This window comes from Pteronotus mesoamericanus, unplaced genomic scaffold (genome assembly GCF_021234165.1).
Source record: "Pteronotus mesoamericanus isolate MK-2021 breed Mesoamerican mustached bat unplaced genomic scaffold, CSHL_Meso_final contig_82, whole genome shotgun sequence".
Taxonomy (NCBI): Eukaryota; Metazoa; Chordata; class Mammalia; order Chiroptera; family Mormoopidae; genus Pteronotus; species Pteronotus mesoamericanus.
This window is the reverse complement of record NW_026555265.1, coordinates 16,688,740-16,709,559: the sequence shown is the minus strand read 5'-3', so window position 1 is coordinate 16,709,559 and position 20,820 is coordinate 16,688,740. Positions and strand designations below refer to the sequence as shown.

Here is a 20,820-nt window from a genome sequence, read left to right as displayed (position 1 = left end):
TTCCTGCCACCTTCACACCTTAACTTCTACCCACAACCCCCGGCACCCAAAGGTACATGCTGCTTCTCCCCTCACACCCACCATCAACAAGGAGAGAAGCCAAGAGGAAGGAAGTGGCCCAAGGACTCTGGAGGTTGAGGGTACACGCCTTCATCCTGCTGCTCAGAGGAGAAGCCACAAGGGACAGACCCAGTCAGGGTTTGGAGTCAAGAGGTCCTCATACCCGACATAGTAGCTCCCTCACATGGATGTCGGGCTTCTCTGCCTCCATCACCAGAAGTAGAAATAGTTCTAAAACACTAAATAAATAAATGAGTCAACGCTGTATAAAGCATGTTCCCAGAGTTGGAGGGTAACAGGCATCTGAGCAAACGTGACCACGAGACACGCAGCCTGGCCTGTGGAGTGTTGTGAGACTGAGAAAGTTAACACACAAATCGCGGTATCCAAGTTCTCTTGAAATGCTGGATGATGCGGCAAGAGTGGGGCTGCCATTCCAAGTAGAATCTGAGAGATTCTACTGTTCCTAAAAGGCACGGCCATGCTCACCGCAGCCCCACACTCCCAGAGGCCTGTACACAGCAGCCCAGCACCTGTCTGGCCGCTGTGTGACGAGCTCTGTCCTAAGCACATTTTTACATCCCACACTCCAGTAAACGGGAATTCAAGTGGCACAGATCTAGAGCCAAGCAAGTATTAAGGGTTCTGAGATTCGCATTTTCACTCCCTTACACTAACTAGTACCTGAGCCCTGACACAGAAGCAGTAGCTCAGGATCTGGGGGCAGCAGGAAAGAGAGGAGGGGGAGGGTACAGGAACAAAGCATTTCATGTGGAAAGAGTGAAAGCATGTCACAGCCTGGCACTCCCCCATTGTGGGCACAGTGTCAGCTGCTACTCTCATCTTCTGACCGCAATCCAACCACAGAGCAGGACCAAGGCCTTGAATCACTCCATCCCGTGCATCACTGTTTCCAAAGGGCTTTCACCAAATACTGAGACATTACACAACACAAATCTGAACCTCTGACCGCTCGTCCCATCTGGACAGCTGCTCTCCCTGCAAGAGAGTACAGAGAACAGCATTTCCCCTTAGCAGTTCCAGAGAAAAGGGAATCGAGGAGAGTTAAGTTCAAGTTTCCCAAACAGATGTGAGAAAAGAAGCCATGCAACTCAGGGCCCAGACATACCTGAACAAGAGTCCAGAAAAAGCAAACCTCAACCTCACTGCAAGTGCAGAAAATGTGACCAGTCACATTTTCTGTTATCTACCATGTTGTCTAAGTCCTAGCAAACTATGAAACCAAAAGGGGGAGGTCCATTTTAAGGAAGTGAGATGTGTTTCTGAATACTAACCATACCACATTACACTCCTCCTTATCAGAGAATTATAACTTCCAATATATTACTACGTCGGTTCTTCTGATATAATCCTAATAATATTACTATTAACAATAACAGTTTGAAACATATTTACATAGTGCTTCACAATTCTGAAAGTGCTCATGTCTCCTTAGAGAAAGGTCAAATGCTCTGTGCCCATTAACAAGTAAGGACACTGAGACACAGAGCCATTAGTAACCTGTTCAAGGTCACACAGCCGAGCCGAGTCGATACAGCTTCGCAGCTCACACACGAATTTCAGAAATACATCAAGTGACTCAGAAAACAAGAAAACAGGAAACCCTGTGAAGAGTCAACACAGAGGTGAAGCGCTGTCATTTGCACACATACACATACGTATATCGACACACACATAGAAGTAGATGCCAATGTTATATTCTTTAAAAAAATAAATAAATAAAGTTAAACGTTTCAGAAGGCTTTATCCAGCTATTCTTTCTATTAAGAAAGGTGACCAGTCTGAATTACAGGTTAAAATGTAGTTTTTGTCTTACTCATAAAACAGCATAGTAACCAGTCACTCACATCAAACCTTTCCAGAGTTGAGTCAACATGTAATAATTACCCCTAAATAATTACCTCTAAATGGACGTTCCTTACAATGAAGTGTATTTATGTTACTAGAGCACACAGGACTCTCAGACCTGAGCACATGTCGCCCTCTAGTGGCACACACCTCATGCTTTCTGGGTAAAGTCTCTCATTTAGAGGAAGCTTAGAGCAGGGGTTTCCCAATATTTCTCACATACAGCTCAGTATTTTTATTTTTTTAGTGAACATTCTCCCTACACACATATTTACTTATTTCTATACTGATAGTACCATAACAAGTATGTTAGTTATAAAACTTAGACAAAACAGAACTGCTTAAAGTGTAAGGTCATTTTAAAATGTAATCTAAGTTCTTATCATTTCTTCTTGCACACTGGAGACAACTGTGCTTGAGAGACCACCTGATAATATAATTTTGTTCAAAAGCATCAAACATAATTTCTGTCCTTGATAAGATACTCACGATTTTTTCTTTAGAGTACCTGTGAATAACATTATGGGTGAATGAGGCATATAATTCTGAAGTTGCCCATTTCATTCACTAGAAAGTTATATTATACAATCCGGCTAACCACAAAACCGAAGCGGTTTGTGTGGGCTAGGCAATACTCTCACGGGGGGGTGGGGAGGGGGACAATGTAGTCTTTACTCAACATTAAGCACAAGCAGGTTAGCAATCAAAAAGCACACCTTGAATCTCAGGTAGTTCTACTCCCCTTCCAGAGAGCTCACTTCCATGTATTAAAACTCAGTACTCATGCCCTGGCTGGTGTGGCTCAGTGGATTGCGTGCTGGCCTGTGAACCAAAGGGTCACCAGTTCGATTCCCAGTCAAGGTAACATGCCTGGGTTGCACACCAGGTCCCCAGCAGGGGGCACGCAAGAGGCACACACATTGGTGTTTCTCTCCCTCTCTCTTTCCCTTCCCTTCTCTCTAAAAATAAATAAACAAAATAGTTTTTAAAAAATTGTAGTATTCTTGAAGCCTCTTATCCAAGAAAGTCTTTATTACAAAAAGACTTTCAGGTGTCCACCCTCAAAAACTCCAGTAACACTCTATCCTGTGTCAATAAGCAGAAAATGATGTAGACTTTTATCATCAGTATGTTCTACAGAAGTACTGAAGCATTTCTACTTAGGCTCACACAAGTTAGAAATCACTCATTCTGTGTACCTCACTCGACACTCTGATGCCCTCCTTGGCACCAATGGTCTTGACGCTTATCTTTGAAAAGCACAGTGCTGACTCACAAATATTCTCAAAAGAGAAATAATCTGGAAAAGTTTCACATTAAGTTCACATGAATGTAGAATAACAAAAGGCTTGTGGTAGTTGTTTCTGTTTTATCTCTGCTTTCCATATATGCATTACCAAAGACTAGTAATAAAACTAAAGATATTTATAATCAGTTAACTAAAGTGTTCCTTGAAGGTAGGTACCATGTCTTACAACGTACCCCTTCATTCCTGGTGCCTAGCACATACCAAGGCACTTTCCATTGTTAAAAGAACACAAACTATTTTTCCCCAAAAAAAGAACTGAAAGGAAACTGAAAATTCTATTTTTCTTAATAAGTTCAATAATGAAACAATCTACTGCTAGGAAAGCATATAATAAAAATTGCCTGCGATGGTTAATTCTGTGTGTCAACTTGGCTAGTTTTTTGGTCAAACTAATTTAGGTGTTGTTATAAAGTTTGCTTTTCTTTTTAATGTAAGTAACATTTCAATCAGTAGACTCAGTAAAGCAGATTATCCTCCATAACCTGGGTGGGCCTCATTCAAACAGTTAAAGGCCTTAAGAGAAAATACAGGGCTCCTCCACGAAGAAGGAATTCTGCCTCCAGGCAGCCCTCCTACTCAAGCTGCAATTATCCCCAACCTGCTGGCCTGCCCTACCAGCTTCAGATTTCCCAGCCCCCATAATTATGTAAGCCGATTGATTCCTTAAAATACAGTCGTAGGCCACTAAACAACTAGGATACATTTTGAGAAATGAATCAGTAGGCACTTTTGTTGTTGGGCAGACATCACAGAGTGCATTTATACAAACCTAGATGGCATAATCTACTACACACATAGGCTATATGGTATCGTCTATTGCACCTACACTACAAGCCCATACAGCATGTTACCATACAAAACGACATGAGATTAAATGGAGCACAGGAGAAATGATGCAATCAGACATGGTAAGCATGAGATGTATGAGGTTTCTGCTGGCTTAACATGGGACTGTTTTACAGCAAACTTTTTTTAATAAGTAGAAAGAGTACACTCTAAAATGACAATAAAATATACAGTAAACACGTAAACCAGTAACACGGTCATCTTATTATCACTATCAAGCATTATGTGTTATACTTTTACATGACAGGCAATACAGAAGGTTTATTTATGCCAGCATCACCACAAATGTGTGAGGAACGCATTATACTACACTGTGATGGCTACAATGTCACTAGGCAATAAGAATTTTTTAGCTCCATTATAATCTTATGGGTCTACCGTCATATGTGCAATCTGTCATTATACGTCCAAAACACCATTATATGTCAAATGACCATAAATACTCTCTTACTCTTATGTAAATACATACATATATAATTTTCCCCCTACCAGTTTTGTTTCTCTGGAGAATTCTGAATAACACCTTGTCTACAGCTTTTTCAACACCAATAACCACAAGCATTCATTCACTGCTTTCTGATGTGCTAAATCTATTCTCCCTTGGTTAAACGAAACCACTATATAAAGTCCAATTACCAGATGAAGAGTATTCTGCTTAAACTAAAATGATGGGAAATAATGATAAAATGACAAAGGAAAATTCTTCCAATCAATATAGCTAGGTACACCAGCACAATGGATATTTTGTTTTTATAATAATGCAACATTTTAGTCCTACAAAAGAATGATTCAGAGTGAAGACCCCTTTATAAGATATAACACACTTTATAGAAAAGGCTTTAGCAAAATTTACTTAATGAAAAAGAGGAAAATATTGTAATAAAAGGTGAAAAAAATAACTACCTCTTGGTTATCTTTATTTTGGTGTGCCCAGAAAATCTTATGATAAAGCGTCTCCATTGAATTGCTGGAATCAGTTCGGTCAAAACAGTGTCGATCCAACACTTCCAATGTGTGCAAAACCCGACTAATGGTCACACCTAGAAGTGGAAATTAAGCAAGTAGTTAAAGAGGCCAAATGAAGCCAGAACAGCACAGGGCAAAACTCATTATTATGTGGTGCAAAACAAATTTTAAGAAATCATTCTTGGCATAGAAGAATTGCCAACAAAACCAAACCTGACATGCCAGCCAAGATCTTAAGGGCATAAACTAAAGGACACCAAAATTCACTAGATGGCTGTCAAAAAGCATCCTTATTCAACACTTGGATGGATTTGCAAGAATCAGAAGCATGACATAAAAAGTCCCACATTCAAAAGCAGTCCTCTGTTGCGTTCTGTACCTGCTGTTGACTCTTGGCACTTGTCAAAAGACCACCGAACTTCCACTGCACGGCCTCTTTGTTTTATCTGCTGTTCTACCTCATAAATCCTTGCCCGAACCTGAAAAATAACCACTTCTAATTACCTTGTATTTGAAAAGACACAGTGGTTGTATAAATCATATCAGGTTTTTCCACATGAGCAAAGCATCCTATGGTGAAACTACAATCTTGACTGCATTGTAGGAAATTCAGCCTGTGGCCCAAGAGCGCATTTTAAAATTTACAATTGGTGATTCAATGACAATTTTCAATAATAAATGCTCACAAAAATAAATGCTTGCAAAATTGTAAGTGAAAATCTTCTAGGACATCATCTAGAAACGTAAAAGTTCTAAATATCATCTTTGAGCTATTCTTCTATGTATGAAACCAACCAGCCATAATTCATTAATTTAAGACTGGCAAAAAACAGGGACCCTATTCTAAATATTAGTCACCATTCTTTGGTTCAAGTTTCTTTAAGTCTTTGAACCAAATAATCCAGCACTAATAAAAACATGTAATTATTACTAAGTATCATAGACTACCACTATGAGAGTTGTTGTTGTGTAGAACAATCACCATAATTATCGTCTGGGTGGCAGAATTCTTGGCAAAAACTGCCAACAAGAAGGTCAGAAGAAAGGGAGCAACATGAACTTCTGTGGTTCCCAAAGGCTAAGAACTTCCCAAGGCCACGGACTGGGGAAGAGCTGGGAATGTCACCCAAGCATGTGAGACGTTCACGTGAAATATTAAAACCCACTTGACCCATTATGCCCTGATGCCTCTTAAGAACAAGAACCCCTGCCCTGGCCAGCGTGGCTCAGTTGGTTGGAGCTTCATCCCATAAAATAAAAGGTCGTCAGTTCAATTCCCAACCAAGGCACATGCCTGGGTTGTGAGTTTGGTCCTATTCAGTGTGCTTGCGAGAGGCAACCAATCAATGTTTCTCTCCCTCTCTCTCTCCCTCCCTTCCCCTCTCTAAATCAATAAGCATGTCATCAGGTAAGGATTAAAATAATAATAATAATAATTTAAACAAATAAGAATCCCCATCAAACCACCACAACAGAAAGTCTACCTGCTGATTGAAAGCCGTGTTCCCACCCGGCATGGGGAGGCTGGAGGGAGCCACCTGCAGCAGATCCAGCGGTGAGCCTGGGTTCGCACTCTTATTGTCATTTGTGGAATAATTCCACACCAAGGCACTTGGGCAACAGAGAGTGACAGTCTAGAAATACACCAGGAAAATCCAGAGAGTTACAGAAAGGAAAAAGTATAATAGTACCTTACAGTAAAATGACACCTTGTCATGACTTTTACAGTTTCCTACCAGTGAGTTTAAAATAAAATATGAATATTTTACCCCAAAATTTTTCAACTGATAAGACAAAACTAAGAAATTATTGATTTGAAAGGGAGGAAGTATTGCTATTGAGAAATTATCTAGTACAGGAAACCTAGGAAACAATAAAAATAATCACTTAAAAACTGTCACTTAAAACAATTTTTTTATGAAATTAAAAAAAGGAGATGGAATTAAATATGTGATTTGTAAGGTTATGAACTCTAAAAAGAAATTTTTTTCTTAATATTTCAAATAATGGCACAGCAAGTAGCCTCATAAATGCTGAGTAGGCAGCAACCCTGAACTAGCAGTTGGAAAATTTTTTTATAAAAAGCCAGGTAGTAAATGTTTTAAGATCTTCAGGCCATCTATAGTTTCTGTCACATATTCTTCTTTTTTCATTTTAATAACACATTGAAAACATGAAACCTATTATAGCTCATGGGCTGCATTTGGCCTGCTTATCTACCCGGGCTGAGACCCTTACGAACCTGTTTTACTCGACCAGCTTGCACGAAGCATTTTCTATGACCATCTTACTTATATGTCACAACAGCCCCCAAGAGGTAGGTACTATTATTCCCCAAAAGAGGATTATGAGACAGAGAGATTAGAAACAGGCCCAAACTGACTTCAGCACACATGCTTAGAACCATGTGCCAATCGTGATGCCTCCTAAATGCAAATTAAATAGTGTAGCTCACATTTAATTAAGCATTCACTCTGTTCTGAACACTGTCCTGAAAGCTTTCTGTCATCATAACCTTAACTCTATCAGGTAAAAAGAATTCTCATCATCCCCCACTTACACATGGGGAGACAGAGCCTCAAGGTCAAAGTAACCAAAAGCTAAAATCAGGTCTGAAATGATTTTAAAGTATATGCCTTAACCATTATGTTATCATGTCACTCAACAGCAAATGAAGAGAGCTTAGAGAATAAATGCAACATTTCCTTTTTATAAAAAGTGAATTTAAAAATAAAAATACTAGATTCTAGGAGACATGTTTGTGGAACCCAGATGGCAGATAGGAAGACCGTTAAGTCTCTGAACCCTCTCATGCGCTGCCTCCGCTGGCACCCACCCCTAGCCACTTCCTCCCGTCTGTGACAATGCGAGTTCTCGTCTCCGGTCCACAGCAGCTCTTCCCTGTGTTCTTAATTCTAGAGAATCCCATATCTGGGGCACTGATCTATCAAATACCCCTCTGCTCCTATTCTCAGATGCGCGCTCTCTCTCTCTCTACTAGTCTACACTTACCTTAAGAAATATGTTCAAATCTGCCCATCAAAACTTAATTTTTAAAAATCTTTCACCCAGCAGCAATTTGTCTCTTCCCTTCATTCTGCATCGCTCGTCAACCCATCTTAATCTGACTTCTCACCCAACATCCAACTGATCATCAACGACACCACCATATTGGCAAAGACAAGTTCAGCCACCTTCTTACCAGACTTCCCCAAGCCACTGGGCACTGCCCACTACTAATTGCTGTTTGAAATTTTCCGTGGTACCCAGAGAAGCAGTTTCATGTGGTTATTAAAAGTGTGGACTCTGGATCCAGGCAGTCTGGATTTGAATTCCACCATTTCATTAGTGTTGTTTTTATAACACTAATAACTTAATATGTGCTACAACTTAGAACAGTGACTAGAACATAATAAATGCTATTAATATAACAGACTTACAACAGTATTATCCTTATTCTCATCGTCTTTGTTTCCATAATAATATTCTCTCCCCATTCTCTCTCCCGTCTGGCCAGACTTTTCTGAGCAATTCCCTCTGCCACCCCTTAGCCAGTCATGCCCGTCAGGTCCACAAGTCCTCTCTCACTACTGACCCTTGAGGTAACCTCACCCCTCCCAGATTTTTGACCAGCCAAATGGCCACACATTAGCCAGTTGTCTTCCCTCATCTCCAGAATCAGACAAGTAACAACCTCTTGGAAATGTCCACTTGGGGACCCTAAGGGATAATATTACCTAGACTCTCAAAACTTATTTCTTTGCCTTGTCTCTCTCTATCCTACCTTCCCACTTGCACAAATCGTCCCCCTACTATGGTTTAAACAATCTAACTAACCCACACAACTGACTGTGTCACTTCTGTGCATAAGATCCTTCAATAAATCCCAATCATAAGGCACACAGGAGTCTTCTATGCCCTGACCACCAAGAGATTTTATACTCTATGTTCCATTAATACCAGTCTGCACACAAGAGGATCAAGCAACCCTCTAGGCCTTTGCTCATGCTGATAGCTCTGCCAACAGACTCTACACCTTCTCATTTTTTAACTCATAAGCGCAAATCAGGACCCACATCCTTCAGAAAGCTCCCCTGAATTGGTGGGTTCAGAAATTCTACTTCTCCACTCCCTTAGTTCCCTGTGCATCCCTCCAGCAGCCCTTATCTGAGAATACAAAAATGCCCATTTGTAAGTCAGTCTTCCTGACAAAGCAGTAAACTCTACCATGTCTTCATGGCAAGGCCTGTCTCAAAGCCCCTTAGCAAAGAGCCCAAGAAATGTGACCTGAACACTAACCTGTGAACTCCTCAGGGCAGGGCTACATCTCATTCCCAACAGTGTCAGCCCAGAGGCCTGCATGCTACTAGACGGTCACGAACCTCACCAACAGAATGGTTGGCACATGAACAGAGTGTGATAAATTGTTTGGGTTTTAAAGAAAGAGAGAAGAGGCAACCAACTCAGGATGTAAACTGAGGAAGCTAAAGAATGCTTCATGATGAAGCTAACTTTCCAGAAGAACAGTAATACAGTTGACTTATTTTATGGATTCCGTAAAGGATTTTTAATCATTGAACTACTACTAATGGCTCTAACAAAAAACAACTACAATAACTTTCTTCTAGACTAAAGCAACTAATCTTCTCTTAGCTTGACTTAACATAGGCAAATAAAAACATGAAATTTCCATCTATAAATTAATTGGTTAAGGAAAAAACTAGAGCTGTGATGTGAAAGCTGAGGATGCAATTGCCACTACAATTATTTCCTACACAGAAATTTAACATAAAATAACAAGGTCCAAGTACTTACCTGCAACATACAACTAAGTCCATAAACCAGAGGACCATGTTGTGCACAAGAAAGGAAGTCTGAGAAGGCTAGCTGCACGGGGCTCATGCCAGGGCCAGGGGGGCCAGGGCTGGGGGCCCCAATGCTCGAGCTGTTTGGTCCTATCATCATGTGGGGCGAGTGGGCAGCAAGGAGGCTGGGGCTATCACTTAGCAGCAAGGCGAGACGCCGGGCACAAAAGTAGGCAAGACGACGAGACAGGTAGGCCGACTGAACAAACTCATCTGAATACTGAGAAGTACAAGGAACCAGGCTTCAGTCATGACCAGTGAAATAACTATTTCAACACACCCTACACACATTTTTTAATTTAAAAATACATAAAAACCTTCAAAGGTACTGTGTAGACCAATACTGTCCAACAGAAACATAACACAAGCCATATATGTAATTTTAAATTTTCTACTGGCCATTAAAAAAAGGTAAAATTAAAATAATAATATATTTTATTTATCCTCATATAGCCAAAATGTTATAATTTCAACATGTAATCAAAACAAGAAGTATTGAGACACTATGCATACTCCTGTTTCTGCATTAAGTCTGAAATCTGATTTTATTTTTTTACTAAGAGTGCAAATCCCAATTTGCACTCGTCACAGTTCAACAGCCACATCTGGCTGGTGGCTGCTGTAATGACAGCACATCTCGGGGGGGGGTGGGGGGCGGTTCACAGGACACCGGCGTGGTGCAGTCTCTGAGAGGGTGCACTAGGGTGAGAAACAGTACTATTACTTTCCATCAGGTACTTTTTTATATCATTTAAATAATCAAATACATGTACTACCTTTCCCAGAAAAAATTATTTAGATAAATTTCATCCACATACCCTAAATTTTAACAGATTTTAAACCAATCATTAAAATAGGAAGTTCCTCTCCCCACTGGCTCAAAAAATATCAAATGAATGTAGAGGATTCTCTGCAGCCTTAAAAAGAGATGATCTGCTTTGTTTTCACAGGAATCTATGTGAACAAGGAGACAGTATTTTAAAAGCTGTTTCCTTAGCTCAGTGATGGGAGAAATCAATGTGGGCGAGTATACTTAAAAAGGACAGGTAAATAAAACTACAAACATGGCCATTACAAATAACTGCTAAAACTTAAGAAGCCTCTTATCACTTCATGTATCATAGCATCAAGATACTTTTTCCTTCCATTTCAAAATGAAATCCTGTCCTCTTCCACCTCTACTTAATCATTTTTATCAGATTCATTTCTTACAAAATCAGCTGGCTCATGGTTATAGGTACTGTACCTGCAGCATTAGTGGTAACAGGAGTTTAAGAAGATCATCATCCATTGGTCTGATCTTTTCTAAAACATCCAAGATCCATGTCAAATACTCATGTTTTTCTAGCATTCCTTCCTTATATAAATAAAGAAAAAAATTCTTTAATAATGTTAAAATAAAACCAACTAAAATGCAAAAAGCATTTTTATTCTTATGCTTAAGTAAAATTTTATTACTGTTGCTTTTGTTGTAGTAAAATTCATTAATCACAGTCCAAATTCCAAACAAAAAGAATATTACTTTGTATGATTGGTTTGGGGGCTTTTTTGTTGTTGTTGCTGTTGGTTTTAGTTTTTGGTAATCTGCTTCATTCTAAATTTTTTAAATTTTTTATGCTTACAAGAAAGAAAATTCAAAAGACTCTCAAGGCATATGAAGCCCCTGGCTAGATTTTGGAGGTGTATGAGCTCATATTCACAGGAGGAAACCTGGCCAGTGGTAATGATTGTAAAGAACAGAAGCGCCCATCACACCATTATCTTGACCAGATGTTGACAGTCCCATCAGATCCGATGCCCCTTAATAGTCTCCTCTGTCCTAAAATGAAATTCAGATACTATAACCTACTTGTAAAATATACCCTTAAAAATATAATGGCATAACTAACTATAATATATAAAGAAATAAAAGGAATTTATAATAAAATACCATAATGTATAAATATTCCAGCATAACTATACTAAAAACCAATAACACACCTACAAATTTCCAGAATGTCCCACAGGGGTTATACAGACCCTTGACATAAGCACTCGTAATATTTTCCTCTCCTGCCTTCCACACACACATATATATGTATGTATACATATGTATATATATACATACACCCGAATACACACACTGTATTATGAAAGTCCATACACATATATATTTGATGTCACAGTATAGTTTTATATCATGATTCACATCATGAAAGCAACCTCAAGATAGAAACAAAAAGCAATTTTTCCTGCAAAAGACACATACTTTAATGGTCATTCAGGTAACAACCTTAGCAGTTAGTATGAACTCCTACTTTGTTCCTAGCAACTTTTACACATCTATGTATTACCAGTGGTCCACAACCGTTGTTACCAACAATTTGTATGAAATACTGTACTGATAAATTACAGTATTTGTAAAATTACAAAGACACCATGTTGACATATCAAGATAGTTTCTTGTTGCTAATTTCTAACTTTTTAAACACTGAAAGTCAAAAAGATTTAAACGGTTAGTTACAGAAAAACTGCAATTTAAAACTTTAAAACCAGTAAAGGGAACTTTTCACTTAATAAAGAAATAAATAAAATAGAATTCTGCATTAAGGTATAAGAGATGGTGAATGCAAGTTTTAAACAAAAAGGATCTTCATAAATACACTGTTCCTCTGGCTCAGTGCCAATGGCCATCCAATGGTCCATCCTCAAGGGGCTTTTGCCCATGTGCCCATGACTTTGTTCCTGCACGGGTATGTCTGCACGTGTACCTACTAGGATCAGTTTCACATTCCAGAATATGGCAAATCAAAAATATAATAAACTTTTACATTTCGGCATTAATGTTCCAATTAGATTCCAATCAGTTTATGGCCTAACTGTTTCCTATAAAAGACAGTGATTTCACTGCCCTAATACATAAATCCTTCCAAAGACATTAAGCACTGTAAAAGACACTTTTTAAAAGATGTAGACTAAATCCTCAGCTCAATAAAAGTCATAAAAGCTCAGAGCAGGCACTGAAGTAGCCCTCTAATAAATGGAACTAGGATTTGTAAAGAGTTGTTTTAATTGACTTCAACAATGCTACTTCCCAAAAGGACCATGTTTTTTCCTACTCTGAGCTCTTAGGAAAAAAAATCACAAGCTGAAAATAATAAATAAAGTTCTAAGGGGGAAATGTGGAAGCCACACATTCTTTCTAATCCCCCTCCTCTTTGGTCAAGATAGGAGGTAGTGAAACACTATATACTAGCAATACAATTTCAGCTCTATACACACACTTCCTCCTCGCCAGGAGTAAAGACTGAGGCAACTAGAGGCATACGCGCCCTCTTCTGGTCAGTATGATTTACATCAACTCGTTTGGATGACAGTTCAGTCATGCCTCAATGCCGTTACAACTGCAGCTGAGCCAATTAAGATGACCTAGCTTTGGAATAACTAAACTCTAAAGGGTATCTACTATGAGACATCAACACAAAGCTTTTTGAATGAATACATCCAATTTTTGCAAAATAAAAGGCTGAAAAGGATTATATTTAATAGTGCATTAAAACAGCTGACATCATTAAAGCTGGAGATCAATATGTATAATAAGAAGCTGTCAACTCAGGGCAAAGGTGTTGCCTTGAATCTAATTTAAGGTGAGAAATGCCAGATTGCTCCCTTTGAATGTAGAGATACAATTTAACCCCTGAAAACTAAACATAAGGAATTCGCTCTTTTCTTAAGAGAAAGCTTCAGAGACTGTCCAGTCAAGGTTACCTGGAACATGTGAAAGGCCAGCTTTGCATTGTACTCCCACTGCTTCAGAGCTTGCTCCACATCAGGTGGCACAGGGACTGGGCCGTCCCCAGTACTGGAAGCCATGTGGTAAAAGTCAGAAATCTTGGCCAACTGCTCTCGAAGATATCTGGTAGATATTTGTGTCCACTCTGCATTTAAAAAAAAAAAGGTATAAAAATTAACTGTTTCTCTCCCTTTCTGATTATCTTAAAGGTGGACTTATAAAACAAATAACATAAAAATGGCTTTTTGCACATGAAAGCACTGTTTCGAAAGGCTCACCCTTAAGCAGGGCACGCTCATGTACCATGGGCCTGTCCTCCAGAGCCCACAGCGCTCTGGCCAGTGCTGAGTGGAGAAGGTGGCTCTCCTCTGTGCCTCTGCTACCCTCTTATCCAGGAGAAGGCATTTACACTCAAATTAGATGCATCAGGGGATCCTCCACATTAAACAACAGTTACCGTAACAAAACATCAAAGGCACAGGCAGGAAACAACAGCAGAGGGGAGCACTTCAAGAAAGCTCAAGTCTATACCAAAAGAATTCAAAACCCCCCAAGTGCAGCTCTCTGAGGGTATGTTTTCAGGAACCAAGTCAAGTTTCAAACATGCCTAATTAAGATTTGTTCTGTGACTGACAATCTGTGAGAGGAGTGGCATTCACAGGGGAGAGGGGACGCCTGCCCATGGCCGGCCAGGGCCGCAGAGCGGCTGCCCTCTTAGACAACCACCTGTCCCTCCACTTATTCCACTCTCCTCAGCCCACACTAAGTGCCTCAGAATGCAATAGGCAGGAGTGGTGAGCAACAAAAGGCAGGCGGCTGCGAAGGAAACAGAAACAGTAGCATAAAAAAATCACTGAAATTATTCAAAAACGTCTGCCACGGGGGCACAAATTAAATCAGCGTGTTGCCTCTGGCAACCATGAGGGATGAGATGCCAGCTTTAGCCCATTCTGTGGATGAAAATGTAATAACTGCATGCTCACAGCCAAATTTCCCCAAGGATTAGCCAAACAACATTACAGAAGAAACCATCCTATTGAAACATTACCACATGATGCTGTTTTCCTGTTATTTTGGCAACAGGTTCTCCCACCTTATTTTAAAGAAAGCTATTTTAACAAAAGTATAAGTAGACACTAAACCTCTGTTACTTATTGAGTACTTTTTCCTGTTTGAATACTATCAAAATTACTTGACAACAGTACCCAGAGATAACTACTGTAAGTTGTGCTTTAAACCATTTATTCTAATTGTGTCTTATTTAAAATTCAAATTCAAATGCACGTGTTAAACTTTAATAATAAGCCAATGCAAAAGATGAACAGATACTAGGTCAACATTCACCACCAATAACAGATATTATCATTAAAATGAACCCACTGGTAGTAAAAACAGAAGAGCAAATTATCAATGTCATCATCTTCTGGTGCCCCTGTTAATGGACTAATAGTCTCATGATACTTGTTCAACAAAGTGGAATGCCAACCATCAGATGAGATGAGTTTAGCTTAGCTAAAATAAGCAAAAACAAAAATAACAAGGATCCAAATCCTAGTTTGTGTGCCAAGCATTGCTATTAGCTCACTTTCACTATGGTACTATTCTCAATATCCCCACAGAATATTTCAGCCTCAGGAGCTAAAAATAACACATTCACACATCCCTACTTTGTCAAGAGTTTATTTTCTTTTTAAGGTTTTGTTTTTTTTTTAACTTAGAAGAAATATATGGTCACTATAGAAAATGTGTCATGCAAGTATGAAAACAAAAAGCCTGTAACCCCATCATTCATAATCATTAAATATTTTAATATATATCCTTTCAATCTTTATGCACATTTGAATGTTGATACAAACATATGCGTGTCCTTTAAAAAACTTGCTGAATATACTGTTGACAATCTCAACTCCTTTTGGAATTCACATGGCATTCAAATGCAGTACTCTTAGTAGAGTATTTTAACTTTAACTGTATTCAACTGACATTAAATGATCATATCAAGTAGATAGAGTTAGAGGTCTGGGACATCAGACAGTCTAGAGTGCACTAGTATAAAAAACTAGGCTGCACACAAAATTTTCATTAGGAATTGAAAGCAGAAAATAAATGTCCACTAGTACTGTGCTCCTTTAAAGCACTGGGTTGGCCAAAAAGTCCGTATGTTTTTTTCAGTAAAATAAGACATATTTTTCATTTTCCCCAATAAATTTATTTAGATATTTTAAGTTATGTTGGCTATCTTCCACGTGGTATCTAACAATGATTGTTCTCACAATGTCTCAATTTGATCGTTCTCAACTTCAACTGGTCCACCCGATCACGGAGCATTGTCCAGCAAGAAATCTCTAGCACGAAACTTCGTAAACCACTTTGACACAATCAGTCACAGTACCTGTTCCATATACTGCACAGATCCTTTTTCGCGATTCAGTTGCATTTTTACCTCTCTTGAAAGAATAAATCATAATATTTCAAAAATGTTGCATTTTCTTCCATCTTCAATATTAAAATGGCTATACAAAAAATTCACCAATTTTGACAAGTTTTTAATACATACTGATATGACAGATGTCACAATACACTCCAACAAAATTGTTTCAAATGAAATTAAAGACAACTAACTAAGCGCTACCAGAGCCATCTTACAAAAAAAACGAATGCACTTTTTGGCTGACTCAATGTTAGGATTTGCTGCCCTGCCATGTTTATGTAGGGCTGGTCATTGCAGGGAGCCAGGGGGCAGGCAGCAGACGGGCAGTGGTCTCAGCCCTGAATGTAAAAACCACAAGGGGAGCTTTACCAAATGCCCGTGCCTTTGTCCTCACCAGCCAGATTCAGACTTAATGGGTCTGGAGTGGGGGGTCCAGTCTGCAAATGGTAAAGGAAAATAGGACTGGATAAAGATTATAGGGCAGGTGGGTGGCAGGGTAGGATTCCAAGGTAAAAAGATGCAGAAAGTGACCAAGGAGGCTAATCTGAAAATGGAGTCCTAAATTCAAGCGTTCAAAGCATATGGCCACATCTGCAGCTCCTGAGTGCTAGCAGAACCTGAGGTCCATGAAGCCATATCAGCAGTAAGGTTATGAGCATGAATGTTACTGAGAGAGGGGTCAGGGCTGAACAAAATGCCTGGTCCTTTTGACAATGCTCTCCCTAGGATGCAAGAATCCGATAGCCACTATTTCATCTCTGTAAATGCCTACACCGCCCAATCAGAAGGGGGTTCAGAGGTCATGCAGCTCACCCTCCCACTGCCCAGACCCAAGTACTGTCAGCTCACCCTAGGTTACGCAGCTAGCCCAGAAGTACACAAACAGGTGTGAGACGCCCCACTCAGGTACATGAAAACACACAATGGGGAGAACCAAGGTGGGCCAGGTTACTTTAAATGAGCCCCGTGGGCCTGGAATAGCTGCAGTATTAATAACAGAATGGGAGTCTGGCCGAGGAGGAGCAGCCACGCTGGGGGCACACACAGAGCAGGCCAACCCAGCGAGGCTCCTGGAGAGGGCGACCTGCATTTAGCAGTCCTGGTAGAAGGAACTTGGGAACGAGATGGCCCTGAATCCAAATCCCAGCTCTGCCACTCAGCCGAGCGGCCTGAGGCAGCAGCTCGAACCTCTGCTAAGTCTCCCCTTCCTCATCTCCACTACACAGATCAGTAATATATACACATCAGAGTGACTGCAAGGATGAGTTACTTAGCACCATGCATGTAATGCATAAATTGATCAATAAGTCGTAGCTATGATCCTCATTATGAGGATGAAAAGCTTTGGGAAAGAAAACTAAAGGTCAGGCCTTCCCTGCTGAGGACAGCACCTGCTGTCAATGTGTCAGTCCCTGCTCGGCCTCAACTGAGCTTCCAGTGCCCAACATAACGATCTACATAGGCGTTTACAGCGTCAATGCCAGGGTCATGGTTCCAAACCCTCCAATGGATCAACCGCCCCTAATGAATTAAGGCCAAACTCTTTGCCTAGGAATTAAATCATTTCAAATACTACCTACCACCTAGCATTATGCGTGTGATGCAGTCTCTATCTACAATACCTTCTTTACTCACATATGTTCACGTGTGAGAATTTTTCTGGGCCCAATTCAAATGTCACATCTAACATCCTGCCTTCTCGGGTCTCTGGACACCACCCCACCACATAGTGGGGATACCTATCTATTATCTATCTGTCTATCTATCTATCTATCTCTGTCTCTCTCCCACCGCCCCTTGAATTGACAGCTTAGAATTTCATCCATCTCTCTTTTATCCCCATAAAACTATGATTTATACTGTCAACCATTAAGCATTGACTTGAATCAATGCACCCCAAGGTTCTTTCAAAGTAACTACTAAATCAAGTTCTTCCCCAATTATTCTGCCTCTCAAATCTTCACACAAACATTTTTGCTTTCTAGTTTAAATTCATCACTGCACAACTTGAAGGTTTCAAACCCCACTACAGGGAAAATGCTAAATTCCCTCTCTAATACACTGTTTATTATAACCAACTCAACTAGAAGCACCTACTAATCAGTGTGCTACAAAGGGCCATGCAAATACTGAACCTTCAATTATTATTTAATAAACATATATATATGTCTATATATATATATTTGTGTGTGTGTGTGTGTGTGTGTGTGTATGTGAAGGTTCATTTCCCTGGCTACATTCTTCCCTGTTATCAAAGCCAGTGGGAACCCACTCAGGGGTTCTCTTCTGCCATCTTCTGACATCTCTGGGCCACACTGGAAGAAGAAGAGCTGTCTTGGGCCACACATTAAATACACAAACAGTAATGAAAACCGATGAACAGAAGGAATGTTTTAAGAAAATTCACAATATTGTGTTGGGCCACATTCATAGCCATCTTGGGTTGCATGTGGCCTCGGGCTGAGCATCCCTAAAATAAATACAACAGTGATCATTGTCATTAAAAACTCCAACCAAGTCCTAGCTGGTGTGGCTCAGTGGATTGAGCGCCATCCTATGAACCAAAGGGTCACTGGTTCAGTTTCCACACATGCCTGGGTTGCAGGCCAGGTCCCCAGCAGGGGGCGAGCAAAATGCAACCACACACTGATGCTTCTCTCCCTTGCTTTCTCCCTCCCTTCCCCTCTCTAAAAATAATAAATAAAATCTTTAAAAAATAAAAATAAAAACTCCCACCAAATCCAGAGACTAAAACACATCTTTAAGGTGATTCACTTGCTACAGCACTTTAGGTCAAAGATGACATGCTCCTCAAGGGAGAAACCTACATCCATTAGCTACCAGGGAAAATTCTTCCTGAGGTGTACCTCCTACAATAAAAGGTTCTAGCCTCACCACAGTGAGAAAACCCCACCTCTCAAAACTGCAGGATACAGATGACTTCTTAAAATTATTTTTTATTGATTATGCTATTATAAGAGTCCCAATTTTTCCCCCTTTGCCCCCCTCCACTCAGCATTCCCCCCCGACTCCCTCAGGCCATCCCCCCACCATTGTTCATGTTCACAGGTCATGCGTGCAAATTCTTTGGCTACTCCATTTCCTATACTGTACTTTACATCCTTATGGCTATTCTGTACCTACCTATTTGTACTTCTTAATCCCCTCACCTTGTCGCCCATCCTCCCTTACTTTCCTCCTATCTGGAAACAATCAAAATGTTCTTTGCATCCATGATTCTGTCTCTGTTCTCCTTGTTTGCTTAGTTTGTTTTATAGATTCAATTGTTCATAGATAGGGTTTTTTTTTTTTGCCATTTTATTGTTCATAGTTTTGATCTTCTTTTTCTTAAATTAAGTCCCTTGAATATTTCATGTAAAAATGGTTAGATGATGATGAACTCCTTTAGTTTCTTCTTGTCTGGGAAACACTTTATCTGTCCTTCAATTCTAAATTACAGCTTTGCTGGGTGGAACAATCTTGGCTGTAGGTCCCTGCTTTTCATGACTTTGAATATTCTTGCCAATCCCTTCTAGCCTGCAGGTTCTTTTGAGAAATCAGCTGATAGTTTTATGGGGACACCCCTGTAAGTAACTGCTTTTCTCTTGCTGCATTTAAAATTCTGTCTTTACCTTTAACTTTTGGCATTTTAAGTATAATGTGTCTTGGTGTTGACCTCTTTGCATCATCTTGTTTGGGACTCTCTGTGCTTCCTGGACTTGCGTGTCTACTTCCTTCACATTAGGGAAGTTTTCTTTCATTATTTTTTCAAATATATTTCTAATTTCTTGCTCTTGCTCTTCTCCTTCTGGCACCCCTATGGTGCAAATGTTGGAAAGATTGAAATTGTCCCAGAGTCTGCTCACACTATCCTCGTCTTTTGGATTCCTTTTTTGTTTTTACTGTTCTAATGGGTTGTTTTTTACTACTTAATGTTACAAATCATTGATTTGATTGTCAGCTTTATACACTCTAGTGTTGTTTCCCTGTAAATTGTTCTTTATTTCAAATAGCATATCCTTCGTTTCTGACTGGATTTTTTTTATGCCATTGAGGTCCTCACTAAGTTCCTTGAGCATCCTTATAACTAATCATCTGATAGATTGTTTTTCTCCCTTTTGTTTAGTTCTTTTTCTGGAGTTTTGATCTGTTCTTTGTGCAATGTTTCTTTGTCTCCTCATTTTGGCAGCCTCCCTGTGTTTGTCTGTATGTATTAGGTAGAGCTGCTATGACTCCCTGACTTGGTAGCAAGGCCTAATGTAGTAGATGTCCTGTAGGGTCCAGTGGCACATCCTCCCCCATCACCCAAGCTGGTACTCGAGGTGCATCCTTCATGTGGGCTGAGTACACCTTCCTGTTGTAGTTGAGCCGTGGTTGTTGTTGGCAGATCAACGGGAGGGATTTACCCAGGCCAGTCAGCTGCAAGGACTGGCTATGGCCACCGACCACTGACCAGCACCCTTTACCATCCCAAGGACCAGCTGTGCAAGGGCAGGGTGGTGGTGCTCCAATGTCGTTTGCAGCTGTCCACTGGGCGTGCAGGCTCTGGGGTTGCTCTGGTGTTGCAGGCCAAGGTCAGCCCCAACATGTTCTCCCCCTCCCCAGGTCACCCTGCCTGACCTATACAGCAAACTAAGATGGCTGCTACTTGTGCTAGGCTTGGAGATTCTGAGGTGAAGCCAAGCTTTTATTCTAGGCTGGC

At 40.1% G+C, this 20,820-nt stretch overlaps 1 protein-coding gene across 1 annotated transcript in view; it reads right to left on the bottom strand.

The window, feature by feature from the left end:
* Window positions 1-20,820, bottom strand: part of MED12L (mediator complex subunit 12L) — a 312,438-nt gene that overhangs the window by 235,161 nt on the left and 56,457 nt on the right. The window contains exons 6-11 of the mRNA XM_054585210.1: window positions 13,663-13,832; window positions 11,162-11,272; window positions 9,866-10,135; window positions 6,535-6,684; window positions 5,430-5,529; window positions 4,988-5,124 (exon numbers count right to left, since the gene is read on the bottom strand). Of these exons, the coding sequence (XP_054441185.1) occupies window positions 4,988-5,124; window positions 5,430-5,529; window positions 6,535-6,684; window positions 9,866-10,135; window positions 11,162-11,272; window positions 13,663-13,832 (938 nt within the window). The remainder of the gene's footprint in view (window positions 1-4,987; window positions 5,125-5,429; window positions 5,530-6,534; window positions 6,685-9,865; window positions 10,136-11,161; window positions 11,273-13,662; window positions 13,833-20,820) is intronic.